The 16,379-nt window shown below is 51.4% G+C and overlaps 7 protein-coding genes across 7 annotated transcripts; 2 read left to right on the top strand and 5 right to left on the bottom strand.

Annotated features, from left to right (window-relative positions):
* Positions 1–21: 21 nt before the first annotated feature.
* Positions 22–1,326, bottom strand: BDW70DRAFT_158127 (3-oxo-5-alpha-steroid 4-dehydrogenase family protein; the record flags this gene model as incomplete). The annotated part of the gene is made up of 2 exons (XM_073740472.1): positions 22–1,149; positions 1,213–1,326. 2 exons carry the CDS (start codon positions 1,324–1,326, stop codon positions 22–24), a joined length of 1,242 nt encoding a protein of 413 aa, XP_073598091.1.
* A 205-nt stretch (positions 1,327–1,531) lies between these two features.
* Positions 1,532–5,324, bottom strand: BDW70DRAFT_17308 (ubiquitin-ubiquitin ligase UFD2). The gene is made up of 6 exons (XM_073743445.1): positions 5,141–5,324; positions 4,419–5,071; positions 4,150–4,360; positions 3,646–4,101; positions 1,860–3,597; positions 1,532–1,802 (listed from the first exon to the last, which is right to left on the bottom strand). The coding sequence occupies exons 1-6, from the start codon at positions 5,168–5,170 to the stop codon at positions 1,696–1,698; spliced, it is 3,195 nt and encodes a 1,064-aa protein (XP_073598090.1). The 5' UTR covers positions 5,171–5,324; the 3' UTR covers positions 1,532–1,695.
* Positions 5,325–5,524: 200 nt separating this feature from the next.
* BDW70DRAFT_17303 (J domain-containing protein) lies at positions 5,525–7,111 on the bottom strand. The gene is made up of 3 exons (XM_073743444.1): positions 6,598–7,111; positions 6,285–6,530; positions 5,525–6,231 (listed from the first exon to the last, which is right to left on the bottom strand). Exons 1-3 carry the CDS (start codon positions 6,863–6,865, stop codon positions 5,696–5,698), a joined length of 1,050 nt encoding a protein of 349 aa, XP_073598089.1. The 5' UTR covers positions 6,866–7,111; the 3' UTR covers positions 5,525–5,695.
* Positions 7,112–7,279: 168 nt separating this feature from the next.
* On the top strand, positions 7,280–7,778 carry BDW70DRAFT_158124 (uncharacterized protein; the record flags this gene model as incomplete). The annotated part of the gene is made up of 2 exons (XM_073740471.1): positions 7,280–7,349; positions 7,450–7,778. The coding sequence occupies 2 exons, from the start codon at positions 7,280–7,282 to the stop codon at positions 7,776–7,778; spliced, it is 399 nt and encodes a 132-aa protein (XP_073598088.1).
* A 90-nt stretch (positions 7,779–7,868) lies between these two features.
* Positions 7,869–8,952, bottom strand: BDW70DRAFT_17280 (nicotinate-nicotinamide nucleotide adenylyltransferase). The gene has a single exon (XM_073743443.1). It carries the CDS (start codon positions 8,814–8,816, stop codon positions 7,959–7,961), a length of 858 nt encoding a protein of 285 aa, XP_073598087.1. The 5' UTR covers positions 8,817–8,952; the 3' UTR covers positions 7,869–7,958.
* Positions 8,953–10,028: 1,076 nt separating this feature from the next.
* BDW70DRAFT_17269 (uncharacterized protein) lies at positions 10,029–12,609 on the top strand. Its single transcript, XM_073743442.1, has 3 exons — positions 10,029–11,419; positions 11,480–11,710; positions 11,755–12,609. Exons 1-3 carry the CDS (start codon positions 10,286–10,288, stop codon positions 12,097–12,099), a joined length of 1,710 nt encoding a protein of 569 aa, XP_073598086.1. The 5' UTR covers positions 10,029–10,285; the 3' UTR covers positions 12,100–12,609.
* A 16-nt stretch (positions 12,610–12,625) lies between these two features.
* BDW70DRAFT_148749 (T-complex protein 11-domain-containing protein) lies at positions 12,626–16,339 on the bottom strand (the record flags this gene model as incomplete). Its single annotated transcript, XM_073738911.1, has 2 exons — positions 12,626–13,946; positions 14,493–16,339. The coding sequence occupies 2 exons, from the start codon at positions 16,337–16,339 to the stop codon at positions 12,626–12,628; spliced, it is 3,168 nt and encodes a 1,055-aa protein (XP_073598085.1).
* Between the last annotated feature and the right edge of the window lie 40 nt (positions 16,340–16,379).

Below are 16,379 nucleotides of genomic sequence, written 5' to 3'. Positions count from 1 at the left end.
AAAGCATTGGAGATCTTAACCTTACAACCAAGAAACAAACGGCATGACAGCCCCCCTACCTTCCACACCACCCTTCCCCTCCCCAAACCTCTCAACATACCACTTCCTCCCCCACCTCGCATGCGGCAACATGTTGCTCACCGCATTAACAACAAACACCATCGCCGGCAGCGGCAACACGGGAAGCCTCACTTTCCCGGCCGCCCAAACAGCAGGTATAAGCCAGGGTGCAAGATGCACGGTAGAGGTAGGTGTAGATGCAGCACCAGACAACGTCCTGCCCGAGCCCAGTCCCAGCCCGAAGCCTGGTATTCCGCCGGTTGTGCTTCTAAAAGCGGTACTGAGTACATCGGGGATCAGAGACGGCGGCGAAAGAGCAGGGAAGACTGTGGTGCCCACGAGAGCGAAACCAGTCCATTCGAGCCACTCAAAGACGTAGTGTGGGTAGAGAATTGATGCGAAAAGGCCAGATTTTGGGGGTATAATGTAAACCTTGTGGTATTTGTTTGGCTTCTTTCCGTCTGTCGAGTCTTTTGCGTCTGCGCCGTTGGTCGAAGTTTGACTGGCTTGTTTGTCTGCTGCCTCACGACGAAGCGCGAAGAGGGTTCGCTCGGCATAGATATTTCCGGCCATTCCAACGAAGAACAAAACTAGTCCAACAGCTGGAATCACCAGCGACGTTCCCACCGTACTGGACAAACTATCCTCAAGGACTTTTTCGGGTGTCATCAAGGCCGCTTCAGCTGCGCCCAAACCGGAAGTAGGATAGTAACCCGGCACAGTGGTTACATTGTACCCGACAAGCCAACAAGCAAGACAAGTCGAATTGACCCAGTTAAAAGCCGCTGCTGATACCGCGATGAAAACATGGATAGGTGACATGCTCGGCGCTGCGAAGAACGGGGAGATGACTGCCCTGTTCACGTAATGGAGCACGTAGAGTGATGCCACAAGCTTATTGGATAGCGGAAGAGTACGTATATCTAGAGTCGGTAGTTTTGCGGGAAGGGTTGTGAGAATATAGAGGAGGTTTATGGGGCCGACGATTTCCATAGCAAACCAGGCGATGCGGCCGGGAATGTTGAAAATCGAGTCTTTGGAGGTTTTGCCTGCTGGGTGCCAGGCCGTAAGCCATTGGGCTACAGTTATCTGGGGATTTGTAAGTACCAGAAGGGGTTGCTTGAGGTAGTGAGGGAGTATGGCTTGTCTTACGAGCGGAAAGTACTGCCAGATATTGAGCAGTGTTACGTAGGCCTCTGGGGTTGGGAGGATGAAGTCTCGTAGGGAAGGGAGGCCATTGAGCGTTGAGGACAGAAATGAGCCCATAGCTCCGTCAAAGGGCGAGCTTGATGGCTCAAGCTTAGATAGTTACGAGATAACGTTGGCTGACGTAGCTGGTCAAATCAAAAGACCCTACTCAGCTTAAGTTTTGTGAAACGAGTTGATATCTAGGCTCGTCAGGGTATCTGACTTTAGGATCTCAGAAAAAAACAATTGAAGGAAGAATAAGTGGGAGTAGAGGTTTGATGTGTTTGTTGTAGTTTGCAGATCGATCGTCTCGAAGCTCAAGAGACGATTCGTGATGTCAGTGGCACACGTGACAGTTCTACATAAAAACAAAAAGGACATCATGATGCATAAGTATCGTATTGTGTCATGTAACTCCGTAGTCCTCAGAATGCTATTAATACTCCTTCAGCCCGTGGATGTGTCCATCTGGTCAACCTGCCCCTGCTGCGCTGCTCGTCGCTCTGCAATCTTTTGCCGTTTGAACTCCTCAATCTTGGCCTTAAGATCGGTATCTATGGACTGGTTAGCTTATTGAAATCCTCAAAGATAAAGGGGGCAAAAATAGATACCAGGTGCGACGTCTTCCATCTTCAATGGAACTCGGTTAAAGGGGTCGTGCGGATCGCTCAGCAAGTGAGCACGGAGTGTCGAGCGATCAATCGAGATCTTAGATGCAGGGAGAATAACAGGATCCTCCATCAATGTGTACATAAGGGGGTCCAAGAACTCGTCTGGGATTTCTCCAAGATCCTCCTCTGCTTGATCATCAGATTCTTTAGCTTCCTTGACCTTCAGCCGAAGCTGATCCCAACGTTTCAGCTCCTCTGGAGATTTGAGATTCCACTTGCGCAGGATCTCGGCAGCCTTCTCAAAATTGGCAGGTTTGTACGAGCGTCCATCACGGGCGACGGCAACAATGAAGTTCTGTTTGCCCATTAAATTCAGATAGACATCCACGATCTCACTCAACAACGCTCGTGGTCTAAACCCGTAATCGTGCAGATTCTCGACACGCAGATTGGAGCTCTTCGGGCCAACCATAGCATCCAGGTTATAATCAAGCATGTCCGCTAATCTTTGAACAATTTCCGGCATGGTGAACGAGTCCGCTAGGGCTTCTGTAAAGAGCTTGAGCATGGCCACGGTCTCGTTGGTCAACTGCATGTACGACTTGGCGCTACGTTGGGCCTGCGCAACACGCTCTTCCTTCTCCTGGCGGACGGCAGGATCCATGCTAGCTCCCTCATTGCGCAGCTCCAGCTGAGTGTTGTATATTGTCTTGAAACTGCCAAACGACTCGTCGAGGACATAGGTGACATCGTTGAGAAGCAGGTTGACGAACTGAACGAAGAAATCCAGGTGGTGCTTGGCCTGGTTGAGGAGCTTCGCTCGGTAGAGCGTGTTGGGCCATACACACTTGATGATCTGGAAGATCTCGTACCGAATGTTGAATTTGTCATAGAACTGAGTATGGGCACCCGTGTGTTCGGCTTGAATGTAGAAGTTCATGCAAGCGTGCAACAGATACTCATTAGCAAAGGGCATCGAGTTCAATAGGTCAACCAGGACACCTGTTGCGCCACCAGGGCGAGGCCATGTCCCTCGGTACAGGATTGAAACGAGACCTGCTTTAAGATAAGGATTCTTGATATACCCTGAGCACTCCAAAAAGGCAATGCACATCATAACGAGCTCGTCACCTTGGGTTGCCGTAATGATCTGCGGCATACACCACATGATGAACTTGAAGTTGCTGACAATATCATCCACAAAATACTCAGGGAGACACTTGAACACTTCAGGCGGTTGTTCTGGAAGAGGCAGAACAAGCTGTTCTCTGGGAAAGTTTTTGCCCGAAGCCACCCTGAGCAGCCAAACAACAACATAGCGCATAAAAGTCATTGACCGGAACTGCCATTGATCGTCGAACAATACGCCTTGGAGACTGTACTTCAGGGCCAGCCCCATGTCCAGTTTGTCCTTGAACCTCTTCAGTTGTATCTCGAACAATCTAAGCTGAGCCGGGTTGTTCGACCACTTAGGTCGCTCGGCCTCAAGCTTAACAAGAGTAGTTTCCATGTGTTTCAGGTCTCTCTCAAGCGTGTCCAGTTTAGAGGTCAGCGATTCACTACCATAATGATGGGCGGCAGCCGTCAGAAAGAAAATTTCGGTGATGAAGTTGGATGTGCCTTCAGACTTCTTTGCATAAAAGGCATCAGAAGCGTGCTGGTCAGCATTGATTTTGGTCTCGTCCCTCATGTCAACACGAGGGTTTCGATGTAAATACTCAATATCGATCCTGTCGATCTATAAACTGTTAATATGAGAAACTCGGTCACATGCGTTAAGACTTACTTTAGTGAAGTTCGCATCCATAAACGGTTGACAGAGATGATCCAGACAAGTGGTAAGATTGAACATGAACCCGTCAGAAGAAACAGTAGCCGGGTCTACCTGCATCGCCCTTCGCTTGTGGTTGATGTTCAGAGCCGCCGCAAACCAGTCCAAAATCCTATTTCTCGCCTCTGCCGAAGCTCGAACCATATGGTTGATGATATCAAGGATATCAGAGCTGAGCAACTCTTGGACCATGCGAATCGACCGCTGAGCATTTAGGATGTAGCCCTGGTCTCTCGACTTAGGGGCGGAGAAGAAAGACATCGTAGCGTCACCCTGCAAGGGCGAAAGGCGAAACCATGGTCCAAGAAGGGTCTCCTTTTCGAATGAAGCGGGGTCCCGTGTGTGGTTGAAAATGGACGACTCTGTAATAGCAGAGGCAATGGCGGAATGGCGAACGAGGTTTCGCAGAGCCTGCGGCAGTTGAGAAAAGGACTGAAAGGTGAGGGTAGATTAACATACAGTCACGTATGGCTTGTAATCATCATTGATCCCCATCGAGGAGAGTTCCCGACTCAGTTCCTCAACGGCCGCGATAAAAGCAGGCTTAATGGTCTCATCCTCCTCGAACCTCTTAACAGCCTCGCTTAAGAATTCAAGATCCACGCCCTTGTCATCTGCCGGTTCTAGGAGGAGATATGGCTTGAGCGGCGAACGCCCAGTTGGCTCAAGACTATAACCGCACAGTTAGTGACTATCCTTTCCTCACAATCCTACCCAAGGATACTCACCCGAACATCTCCGGCATGGTAAGAGCAAACACTGCATAGCTCATACACAACCGCCGCGCCTCACAGATCACCTCGAACTTGGGATCATTATTGCGAGCTTTTCGAAAGCCTTTGTGCAGCCGCGTCACCCGTTTCCAGCACGGCAGTAGATAATCCAGCGGCTTCCCATCAGGCTGACTCGACGCCGCTTCCAGCAAAGCCTGATCCAGAACGGCGGTATTAATCCTCAAGCTCAGGTTCTGGTCTTCCAGCTCACTCCGCAACCCCGAAAGGAACGTCAATCTCTGTCCATGGATATCCCTTTGGCGGCTCTCATCTAATGTCAGCTTGAAGACGGCGCTTAATGTCCGGTCTTCAAATGCTTCGAGCGTGTCTTCTTGTTTGGGCGGAGGTGGGGTGTTCGAGACGGGTGTCACTGTTCCGGACTGCGGTCGCTGCTCGGCGGGCGCTGCGGACGTCGGCGTGATTTTGATTCGTTTCCCTTCCGATCCTTCTCGTTCTAACCTTGGTGAGGGTGCGATAGTCTCGCCGGACTGTGGTCGTGATGCTTCTGGGGCCTGAGGGGTCAAGGCCGCGGATGACGGCTCACTGCTTGTTTCCGCGGACGTTGGTGGATTCGCACTCGCAAGCTTTGCTAGACGTTTGCTGCGGATCTGTAGGATAGCATTTTTTAGCTCTGAGGTAGACAGACAAGTAACAACAGCATGCAAACTCAAACTAACCTTATCCGCCTCGGACATGTTATCGCCCATACTCGATGTCGGGAAGCGATACAGGCACCGCACCGAGTAAAGAGCTTCCAACTTCGCAGTGTGTGAAGAGAAGGTAAGTAGTAGGCCCCTAAAAAATAAAGATAAAGAGAGCCAAAAGGAACTAGGACCCAAAAACCAACAAAGCGAGGTGTTTAACGGGGTATAAGCAGAGAGACGCAAGTCACTCGACAGAGATTCTGTGATGATCGTTGAGGTTCGCCTGGAGTAATGAATTCTTACTAAGTCAGGTTTGACCCCCGGACTCGTGTCTGCAACATTTCGATTCACTCGAGCGCCTAGGTCTTCTTCTACTTTCTAAACTCAGAGGTTGAAGCTTAGAAGGTATTACTTTTTCAAATATAACTTGTCTTGACCCGCGTAGTAGCATACCTTAATATCTCGCTTCTATTTCATCGAGGCACCCATCGATGCAACCTCAATATCTACATTAATAATGATCATTAGACGACCGCGGACGGAAAATTAGATAGAATCAAGCATATAAAAGCAGTCATCTCACGTCACTTAATACTTCCTCTTCAGCGGTAGAGAATCTAACCGCCGACAACTCTTGAGCTCCATCGCTTTCGCCTCCTTTATTTTCTCTACGTCTGGGAAGAACCAGCCCTGCGCATCCTGGATCATGCGATCCCGGGCGAGAATTTCGCCCTCACACTCATAACGGAGCTTCTTGACATAATCAACTTCCACCTGCTTATCCAGTTTGCGAAACTCTCGGGAACTGAAGTCGCTCACGTCTTTCGGGTTAAGGAAGTAGTCTATTTTGATCTCGGGCGTTGTTCGTTGCTGTGTATGAGGGGGAATAGGGTCGAATCGATATGATGGCCCGGATGGAGTAGGGCCACTAGAAAAGAGCGAGGAAAGTAGAGGAAGCAGGAATAGGAGGATCAGAGGCAGTAGCTGCCGGAACACAGATGCGGCAGACGGCGTGGGCTCGGGCTGTGCATCGGCGCGAGGTCGTCTTCGAGGTTGAGTCCCTCCAAATTGATGAACCCTAAAGCCCGGCCCACCTCCCATGTTGAAAACAAACTGCGGACCGCCTGCGACCTAGTCAGTAAACCTTCCTCAAGAGATCATGCAGCATGAACTATACCGAACGGTCCAAATCCACCACCAAGCCCACCGTTGAAAAATCGGTTGAACAGCTCCTCAGGAGATATCTCCTCTTCAAACCCCCCACCTCCCCGAGGGAAGCCGCCCCCAGAAAATCCGCCGCCAAAGGGTGAAGCACCAGCAGGGCCGCTGCTCGGCTGGAACCTACTATCCGGATCCCCGCCAAACTTATCATACCTTGCCCTCTTCTCCGAATCCGACAGAACCTGGAAGGCGCGCGAGACCACTAATCAAGCAAACACATTGTCAGACAAGTTATCCTCTAGCAATGGATAGCCTGCCTTTCAACTCACTCTTAAATGCCTCGTCCGCCCCCTCATACCCGTTCTTATCAGGATGTGTGACCAAACTCAGTTTTCTATACGCCTTCTTGATCTCGCTATCGGTTGCTGTCTTTTCTACCGCCAGGATCTCGTAGAATGCCGTTGCGCTGCATTTTCGTATCCGGATTACAGCCGCCTTTTGCTCAGGTGTGTACTTGCGGTCCTGGTTGCCTTGATTGTGGTCTCGGGATTTCGCTGAGCCTCCTGAGTCAGTCCCAGACGACGTGGCCGACGGCATATTGAACGAGCCTTCTCAGAGGCTTGAAAGAAAAGGGTGATAGAGTGCTTTCGTCCTTATTGGGAATCAGCGCGCGCTGTCCGTGATAACGGGGTGTAGTCAGAAAGATGAAAATGTCAGAACTAGTTATGTTCCTACTCCATAAACTGAATTCGGACAGTAATGGAATAGAGAAACTGGAATGAAGCGACCAGTAGTTTGGCAGGAAGAGAAAGCCCGGGCTGGACGAGATCTGGCGATTGATAAACGTGGTGAGACTGTTTAAGTTTGGCTCTGCGCTAGGGTCGTTGAGCGGCCGTGGCCGGGCGGTGAATTCCACCACAGCTCTGCAAGCCTTCTCTACGTTCCATACAGTGGATTATCCACTTCTTCAATCAAATATTCCGATTAGTTTCTTCAACAGCACCTATGACCATGGCTGGACCAGAATCACAAATGGAAAAGACGAAACAGACCTTCGTGCAGAAGTTCAGAGCATGGGGAGGTAAGCCTGCACTGCAAGCGGCAATATACCCTACATCAATATCAACGCCATTCTCACATTGAAGTCCACGATTCAAACGTTCGCTGACACACACCTGTAGAAAACCCCTTCCCACCAACTCTTCTTGCAACTCTCATCACTGCACAATATATGCGTCCGTTTCAGGCACTACCGATGCTCTTCCCCCCAGTCCTCCTCTTCACCAGCTACGCGAATGTTTCTGGCTTCAAGACAGATAGCGCGGGGATAAGTGCCGCCTGGTCAGGTCTCTATTTACTGCTCGCAGGGCGCCGGAGACAGCCGTTCATGAAGAAATGGGGCGCGCGCGGCATCACGCGGGGGACGACCATGGGACTATGTCTGGTTAATATGGTTGGTGGGGGCCTGGCTTACACATTGGGAAAGAGGGAGGATGAGGATGATGATTGAAGTGAGCTTTTACTAGTGCAGCGTGGATTTTCCCGACTTTACGCTGATGTACGATGGATGGATGTATAGTACTAGATGCTACTGGGATTGGAGCATGCTTGGTGTTTAGGTATTGATATTTATGTGCCATTATGATTATGGAAGAGAAAAATACCATGTCTATGTCTATATTCGAGCGGTTTACTCTTGGTAAGGCTGCTCCGACAGAATGAAGTCTCGGACTTTTCCTGGTACCAGCCAGTCGAGATCTTGCGGATTTGCCTGGGTAGCTTCTCGTGCCTTGGTCGAACTCACGGCTTGCACAACTTTTCTTTCCTCGACAAGTCTAATCTGCTGCGCCCATTCCCGCTTGGCCCCCTCGCTCTCTCGCCCTCCCTGGGCTAAGTCTGCAAGGTAGGCCTCCTGCTCAGCTTTACTACCCCATCCATCGTCCGGGCGTACAGTTACTCGTAGCTTATGCTTGGACAGGAACGGCTCCAGTGGCGCAAGGGTATGCTCCGGCGGGTAATACTTGGTATTGAAGATGCGAATTAGAGTATCATAGCCGGTAAGGTGGACCTGCTGGGCGCTCCGGGGATATACATTCGCAGTTTCAATCGCAGCGGCCTTGTCCACGAAATACGGCTTCTTTGTTACGCCGATGTCGATGACGGGAAGCTCTGCAGCTGGTATCTCCGACTCTAGGAACACCAAAGCCTCCTGAGCGCAGAGCCGCATCATGATTAAGCGGTCCTCGAATGAGGCCGGTTTAGAGGGCTTGTCCGCATTCTGGGTTGCGAGGAGGAGGAGGATGCGGGAGGGCTGGCCCCTGTTCTCTAACACGGCAGAGCACGCAATGTGGCTATGGGCGAGCGTTGGGGGGTTGAAAGATGAATCCAGAACATAGAGGACCTCTGCAGTTGAGGGTACGCGGGGTTCACCGTAGTCGCGGGATACGGAGGTGATGATCTCAAAATCCTTGGTAGAATCGAGGAAGCGTTTCAAGGCCGAGCTATATTGTGCTCGTTGAGTCTGGAACGACTTGAACGAGGGGTCCATTGTTGATGAAACCGAGGTGATCTGTCGCAGGTCGCAGGGAGAGTCTTTTCATGCGGGGCATGGAATCTCAACCACAAACCTTACCTACCCAAGACTCTGGACCCCGCAGGGCCTATGATGAAATCGAGACAGAACCCTGGAAGTGGTTGTTTCAGGAATGAGAACCAGTAATGATCTTCTAGCAATGATGTTTTTGACAGCATGTTAGCTGAAATAGTCGATGAGCTCAAGTTGATCTTAGGTCATTTCATGAACTCATCGAAATACAGTACTCATTGCCTGCTCAGTGCCGAGATCCAGACAGCACCCCCAGCACTACCACGACCACCACGAGCCGTCCCTCTGCTGTGTCCAGGCACCGACCGATATCCCACCGGTATCCTGTGCGTGGACATGTGGAAATTAGACTCCGAATGAGGTCCTGTGATTGGACACCCGCGGGATGAAGTGGCTGAGCTATAATACCATGAATCTAAAGTGGGCCCAGTTCTGACGCTTGAAACACTGGCGCAGATGTCAGCACTCAGTGGTGACATGGGCGAAGCGCCGAGATCCATCCCGTCGTCAATAACGGACAGTGTCAGGCCAGGAACCTATGCAGGAACGGAGAAATTAGCGAGTGAATCTCGAGGTCATATATTATTTATCGTAGTGTGACAGATTGGCCGTGCCTGGCATTTGTACACAGCAGACTCACCACAGTGTTCCCCACTCCCGATACGCACGGCTGATTGTCACGATGATCGACAGTAGTCAGGTACCTGCAGTCGATCTACGTCCAAGACCGACACCAGATGGCTTTTATAGTAGATAAACCGAACAAGATGGATGAATGTATCATCCCTAGACGTAATTCAGCAACGGTGACCTGGTCGTCGGGTGCCTAGACCTGGGAGATGAGCTGATGAAGCGCGGTGGAGCTGGGATGGCGAGATGAAACAGACTCGCCCACCTTGGCCTGGCCGCCTGCCCAGTGTTCCTCAGTCACAGTCACGGCTTCATGGCTGTTCCAGCACGACAGCACCACTCAATAGCCCTCTGTACCTGGACAGAGTCGCATTGACGATTGTACCAGATTGGAACAAGAGAGGTATCAAACAATGATATAGTATCGGTCTATTAAGCATTACTACTGGATATACTCCGACGTAGGACAGTGCGCCGTAATATTAAGGTCTGCTCATTGGCGTCTCAGGTCTGGCCGTCTCCAGATTTAATCAAACGCCGCGCCGGCTCTCCTCGCTCTTCTTCTCCTTCTTGCCTTCTTTTCTTCCCCTTCTTCCCCTCTTCATCGCTTCGAGTTCTCTCTGGTAGAGCATCCTCTCGCTTCACTCCCTCAGTGTCAGTGACACGTTCACTCCTTCCAGTCGCTCTTTCAGCTTCGTTTAGCGAATTGACTTCGCTCTCACTCTCACTCTCACTCTTGCTCTCTACCATTGGACGTTCAAGCCGCTTTCTAGCAGAAGACAATGCGTTTTGCTCCCAAACTCTCAGTGGCCCTTCTAGGAGCCCTGGCTATTGCCAGCGAGGCTGCCCACGGCCATCGTGCTCATGACAACCTTCTTCACCGCAGGGCTGTCAGGCCTCCCAGCGGTGGCAGTGAGACCACTACAACGCCGGCTACGACAGACTATGTGACCGTCTACCCGACCCCGGCGTCTGAGGCTTCATCTGAGACGGCGCCTGTGCCGGAGGCTGAGACTTCTGTGTCTTCTGCCTCTGAGGAGACTCCCGTGCCCTCTGCTCCTGCTGAGACGCCCGTTGTCTCCGTGCCCGGCACCTCGTCTGTGGCCACCTCGGTCTCTGGGGAGACTTCTGCTGTTCCGGTCCCCGAGTCTCCTGCGCCTGGAACCCCGCCTGCTGGTACTCCTGCTGTTCCTGAGCAGACTTCTGCTGTTCCTGTTCCCCAGTCTCCTTCTGCGCCCGTTGTCGCTGCGCCTGAGACTCCCTCTACACCTGTTTCCGTGCCCAGCGCTGGCTTCACTCCTCGGCCTAGCAGCAGCATTCCTTTGATCCGCCCCAGCTCTAGCAGTGCCCTCGTGACTCCGACTCCTACTCCGACCCCGGCTCCTGCTGAGGAGTGTGTGACTCTCACTTACACCTTGACGGGAAGCACGACCATCAGTGTTGTCACGACCACCGTCACTCGGCCAGTGGCTACTCCCGCTCCTACCGAGGACTGCGTCACTATTACTTACACTTTGACCGGCAGCACTATCACAAGTGTTGTGACCACCACCATTGACCGTCCGGCTACGGCTACCAGCACTGCCTACGTGACCGGTGCTCCTACTACCGAAACTGTGACTGTCACCTATACTGAGAACGGCGGTACCTCCACTACTGTTGTCACGGCCACTGCCCAGCCCCCGGCGACTACCAGTGCTGCCACCGAAGTTATCACTGTCACTGTCACCGAGAACGGTGCCACGTCGACGAGCGTTGTCACGGCCACTGGCACTGGCACTATCCAGACCCCCACAGCTACTGGCGCTGCCTCTGAGTATGAGACTATCACCTACACTACGACTGAGGGTACTGTGACCAGTGTCGTTACAACCACCGTCCACAAGACCTCTACTCGCACCCAGACTGTCTACGCAGTGCGTACCCACTCTCCTCTTGCTGTTAAAATGAAGGTGCATTGCTGACTATCAATCTAGACTCCCACTGGTGCAGACGCCGTTGGCTCTGGAGCTGACACAACCCTCACTTCCACCACCACTGAAATCTACACTGTCACTCCTGTCGCCTCTGAAACCGCTGTTTCTGGTTCTGGTTCTGGTTCTGGTTCTGGCTCCAGCTCGGGCTCGGGCTCGGGCTCTGGAGACTCTGGCTCCGAGAGCTGCGTTCCAGAAACCGTTACGGTCACTGAGTCCTTCACTGTCACTGTGGTATGTGCAATCTGACGCGCTACATATCTCTGCTAACGACTTAGACTGCGAACCCTACTGCGGCCGCCACTTACACATCGCCCGACACCAACGTGCACGTCTCCACAATCTCGAGCACAAGCCCCGAGCAAACGGCTCAACCTGGCTCCGGCTCCAGCGGATCTAGCGAAGACGACGACGAGTACGACGACGAGGACGATGAGGACTGTGACGAGTACGACGATGAGGACGAGGAGCAGGATGGTTTCCCTACCCACACTCCTTCTTCCTCCCCTACTCCCTTCCCACACCGTCCCAACGGCACTATTCCCACCCCCAGCCCGAAGCCCTCCGGTTTCGTGACCGCCAGCCGCCCTTACCCTACGCACTGGCGTCGCCGTAACCTTTAAACGCTAGGGTTCAGCCAACAGGAGTAGTCTGGACTACGTATTCAGGGAATACAGGTCCAGTTGCTCCGGACCATCTCTTGACGGTTTTCAGCATCATTTAGATTTGTTTCCTTGTCGCCATATGTTCTTTGCAGTTACCTTCTCTTCTTCTCGTAGAATCTCAGATTCTGCGCTTTGACCAAGGCTTTTCTCTATTTCTCTGTACGTATGTTAAGCTGAAAAGCAACCATTCACGCATGACGACCGCCAACTTATACCTGTCATTTGAAATACATACGCGCAGTAAACATAAAGTCCGCAGCACACATTCCAGTACTGTATCGAGTTTGATTACTGTTTCGAATGATATATCTAAGACATCTCTATGACATATATAGAGTAGTACTATGCGCATACTCAATCCCAACCAGTTCTGCATCTAGTAACTCAGCATAAGCGTAAGTGTCCTACGTCAGGGGTATCACAACATATCATAAACAACATCCAACCCATATATATGCACTACGGTCAAGCAGAAATATCCACTCTAGACAACACCCCCAATACCTTTCTGCACAATTCTCTCCCTCATTCCCTCCCACTCGAGCCACGTCACGCCCTGCACGAGGCAATCGGCCATATCGTCGAGTTTGGCAATGTCAATACCAGTCTCAACTGTACTCGCATCCGCACGTGTACCGCACCCTGAGCTAGAGTCTGAATCCGATGACTTGGCCTTCGTCCTTAGTCTCGGTTTCGGCGTCTTCTTCCACTTCGACATGTAAGCGTCTATCCAGAGTTGGACGGTGGGGCCGTGACCAGTCAAGAAAATGTCTCGTTCCAGCCATGACCCGACGAGGTCGATTTTTAGTTTCTTGCCTTGGCGACTGTCACTCGTATTTTTCTTCTCCTTCATTTTGCCTTTGTCGGAGCCAGCTGCAGCTGGGGAACGAACGCCGCAGCCAGAAGGAGAAGATGTAGGAGGCGCCCAAAACCTCCCAACCCTGGCCGGGTCGATGGAAATAACCCTTGGTGCTACCCTATGCTGTTCAGATTGGGTTAGAACCTGGTTTTGGTTCATCCGTAAAGAATGCAGCGAAGCCCAGAGCATCCCCTCAAATACACCAACACGCAAACTCCACTCCTGCACCGCAGACCCTCCGCCAGAACGGAAACGCTGGCGTTCGATGAGAACGTGCGTGGGCTTATACCGAGCTAGGAGAGCGGATACAATGCTGTGTGCGTGAGTGGCGTAAATAGGGAGGGAAAAGGGGGTTTTATCTCCCTTTCCCCCTTTTTCGGTTGGCGATGCAGTCGAGGCGGCCTCATTGATATTCGAAGATTCAATATCAGGTTTAGGTAGAGAGGTTAAGGCCAAGGTTGAAGGAAAGTCAGAATAAGGAGAGTCGAGGTAGCGGCTGAACTCCTCAACCGAAAGTCCACGATCTAGCGGGAGAGAGACTCTTCGCCAGGCCTCTAAGCTGACTTGAACTGCACCAGCATCATCATTTTCACCATCACCATTACCTTCGCCCTCACCATCGAGACCTTGGGCAGCCTTTGCCATCCTCCTCCCTCGGCTGGGCTTCTCCAACTTCTCAGTTAGGAGACCCAGTCTAGACCCAAATCTTAAGCCATCATTGAGCCCACGCACATTCAGAACAGCAAATGCCAGATTTCGAATTCCCATATCGATGCTGAGGATTCTCAGCTCTTTGTACTTTTCATGCCCATCCCCATCTCCATTTACCTTCGTCAGGCCAACATTTTCTGGCTCTCCATTGCCCTGAAACAACTTTTCATGCTGTTCTCGCCAGAGCGTCAATCCCCGCTCCAGACTCTCTATGAGAACAGCTTTCGTGCCCGAGCTGGGAAGGCCGGTTTTATGAGCTAGGTGTTGCAACTGTTTTGATTTGAGGGTTGAAAGCCATGGGAATGGGGATGCTGACGATGCGTGCTGATTGAGTATGTTGGAGACGGTTTTGTTTCCGGAGCTTCCTGCAAGACGAAGGGTGGGACGCATTTATTATGTCCCAGCGTCGATATCGGGTTCCTTTGCTTCAAACGGACTAGAATGATTAATATTGTTGATATTGTGTTGTCTCGAATCGAATGTTTTTAATTATCCGCATAACAGCGATTACATAAGTCAGACGAATTCCTAGTTTTGGAGTCCGGATGCTGCGTGAAGATAATATATTATTGTAACCTTAGCCGGTACGTATTATTATCATACATAAGTATAACTCAAGAATGCTTTCTATTCCAAGAGCAATGCCCGAAACGACGCCGCCAACATAATATATGCCCAGACGCCAGACCAGCAATTGCCATGCAAGACGCTAAACTGCAATCATAAGAAAGTAAAAGATGTATCGATGATTACTCTGCGAACGTTGTCATTTGTGCCACACTAGAATTGGAGGCGATCGTATGTTAATTCAGATTCGGAAGGAAAAATCGACTCTGCGGTCGATGGCACGCTCTCGCGTACATAGAGCATGGGCGCCCACACTCTCCAGTGCAAAACGCCAATGTGCGCTAGTCGTGTCGCAATCCGGTCTATATCGTAGTTTTGATCGGGTGTACGAGCGGGGGTTCGCTGAGCCTCACAAATGGCAAGCGGCGACAAGTTGAGGTACCGCTTGGCTGTATTGAACGTTGTTTCCAGTAGCTTCTCCCTAAAAGAACCCTGAAAGTGCTGAAATAAACCATGCTCATTCGCCAAATGCCATTCTAGCGAGACCTCAATTGGGGCAATGATATCGTCTGAGATAGTAGCGTCACCACAACACTCTGAAGCAAGCCGCGCAATTTCCAAGGCGATATACCGCACATTCTTCAGCCACCGAGAAGATCCCCGGATACAATCCTCTGTCTCCTCCAGCAAAGTCCCAATACGAGACCGAAATGTGGCGTATGTCTGTGTTGGAGCCGGAAGATACCGTCTCTGAGAATGGATATATGACTCAAAGATATACCAGCAGATCTCGAGATTGATGGTATTCTGCATCCAACCTCGCGCCTGCCACAAGCGGTCTGCATCAAAGTCAAATGTATCGGGGAATCCGTCAGGGCTATGAAAATGCAGCATAAAGTCACTCAGCCCTTTGAGGAGAAGCGCAAGCGGCCAAAAGCTGTCAGTTTGCGCGGGGCTCTTCATTCTACGCAGCTCACGCTCCCGAAGGTTTAGGTACCAGAGTCGAGATGATTCCACCTGGACATCACCCCTTTCAATTTTGCTTCTGAAATACTCTTGGAGAAAGGGGATAGTGTCTTCGATGAGAAGAACACGGAATGCTCGGATCTGGTGGTTGGCGACATCGAGCTTCATAGCCTCCAAGATTGCAAACAGAGTCTCGAGACCGCGGACGATTTCTGTCGTGTTCTGTGACTGCGAGCCTGATGTGATCTGATTCACCATGCTATCGGCCCATTCATCACGCATTGGGGCACAGTGTGACTTGAGCAGGGCTGCAAGCCACGTCGCTATCCCTACCATGTCAAGGACTCCCTTCTGAATCTGTTGCATTAACAGAGGGACCTCGAGGTTCTGCATGATATTGGGGTGGTCGCGCTCCGGAACAAGAGTTTTGAGGACATCTTGCAACGTCTCGAACATGGTCGGAAGTCGGGGCTCAAAGTCTGATCCTTCATCATGATAATTATCGGGTTTGTTATCCAGCCCGCAGGATGCGCAGAACGCATAGACTTTGATTTCGGCAGACATCGCATTCCAATAGTCTGCAGCATCCTTCCTTTTTTTCCTGCCTTTCTCACCGTCGAGGTCTGGCTTGAAATGTAGGTCGCGGTCGAAGTTGGCGTCCATGCGGAGGTTGATGTTGCCCATGATGCAAGGCAGATCGAGCTCACTCAACGTGCTCTTGGTAACCGGAGGGTACCTGTTTGCTGTGATCAACAAGGTTGTTTCTTTGGGTGAGAGGCCCAGAGCTGCAGGAATCCTGATCGCCTTTGAAGACAGTGAGTGTCCGCACTGCGGAGTCGTGGACAAGCTCGGCGCCGGCGCCGGCGAAGATTGGTGACCAGCTTGAGAATAAAACTCATCCTTCTGCTGTCGATGGCCTTTGTTTGCAGGCTCTTTCGTATTCCTCGTATCCGAGTTGCGACTTAGAGAATCTGCCTTGGGCGAATCCTTAGAGTGGCTATTTCCGCTGTAGGTTTTCAAAGGACACTCTGAGCCCTCCTCCTGCTTTCCCGGCGCGTCCCGACGACGGGCTTCCTTGGTCTTCTGGAGGTCCATCTTGCATTCGCGCCTGACTCACGGAGTCCGGTTGGCGGTG

The sequence above is a fragment of the Aspergillus foveolatus genome, assembly GCF_047715535.1.
Source record: "Aspergillus foveolatus strain CBS 279.81 unplaced genomic scaffold BDW70scaffold_12, whole genome shotgun sequence".
Classification (NCBI taxonomy): Eukaryota; Fungi; Ascomycota; class Eurotiomycetes; order Eurotiales; family Aspergillaceae; genus Aspergillus; species Aspergillus foveolatus.
The sequence above is the reverse complement of the archived record's forward strand: the minus strand, read 5'-3'. Positions and strand labels throughout refer to the sequence as shown.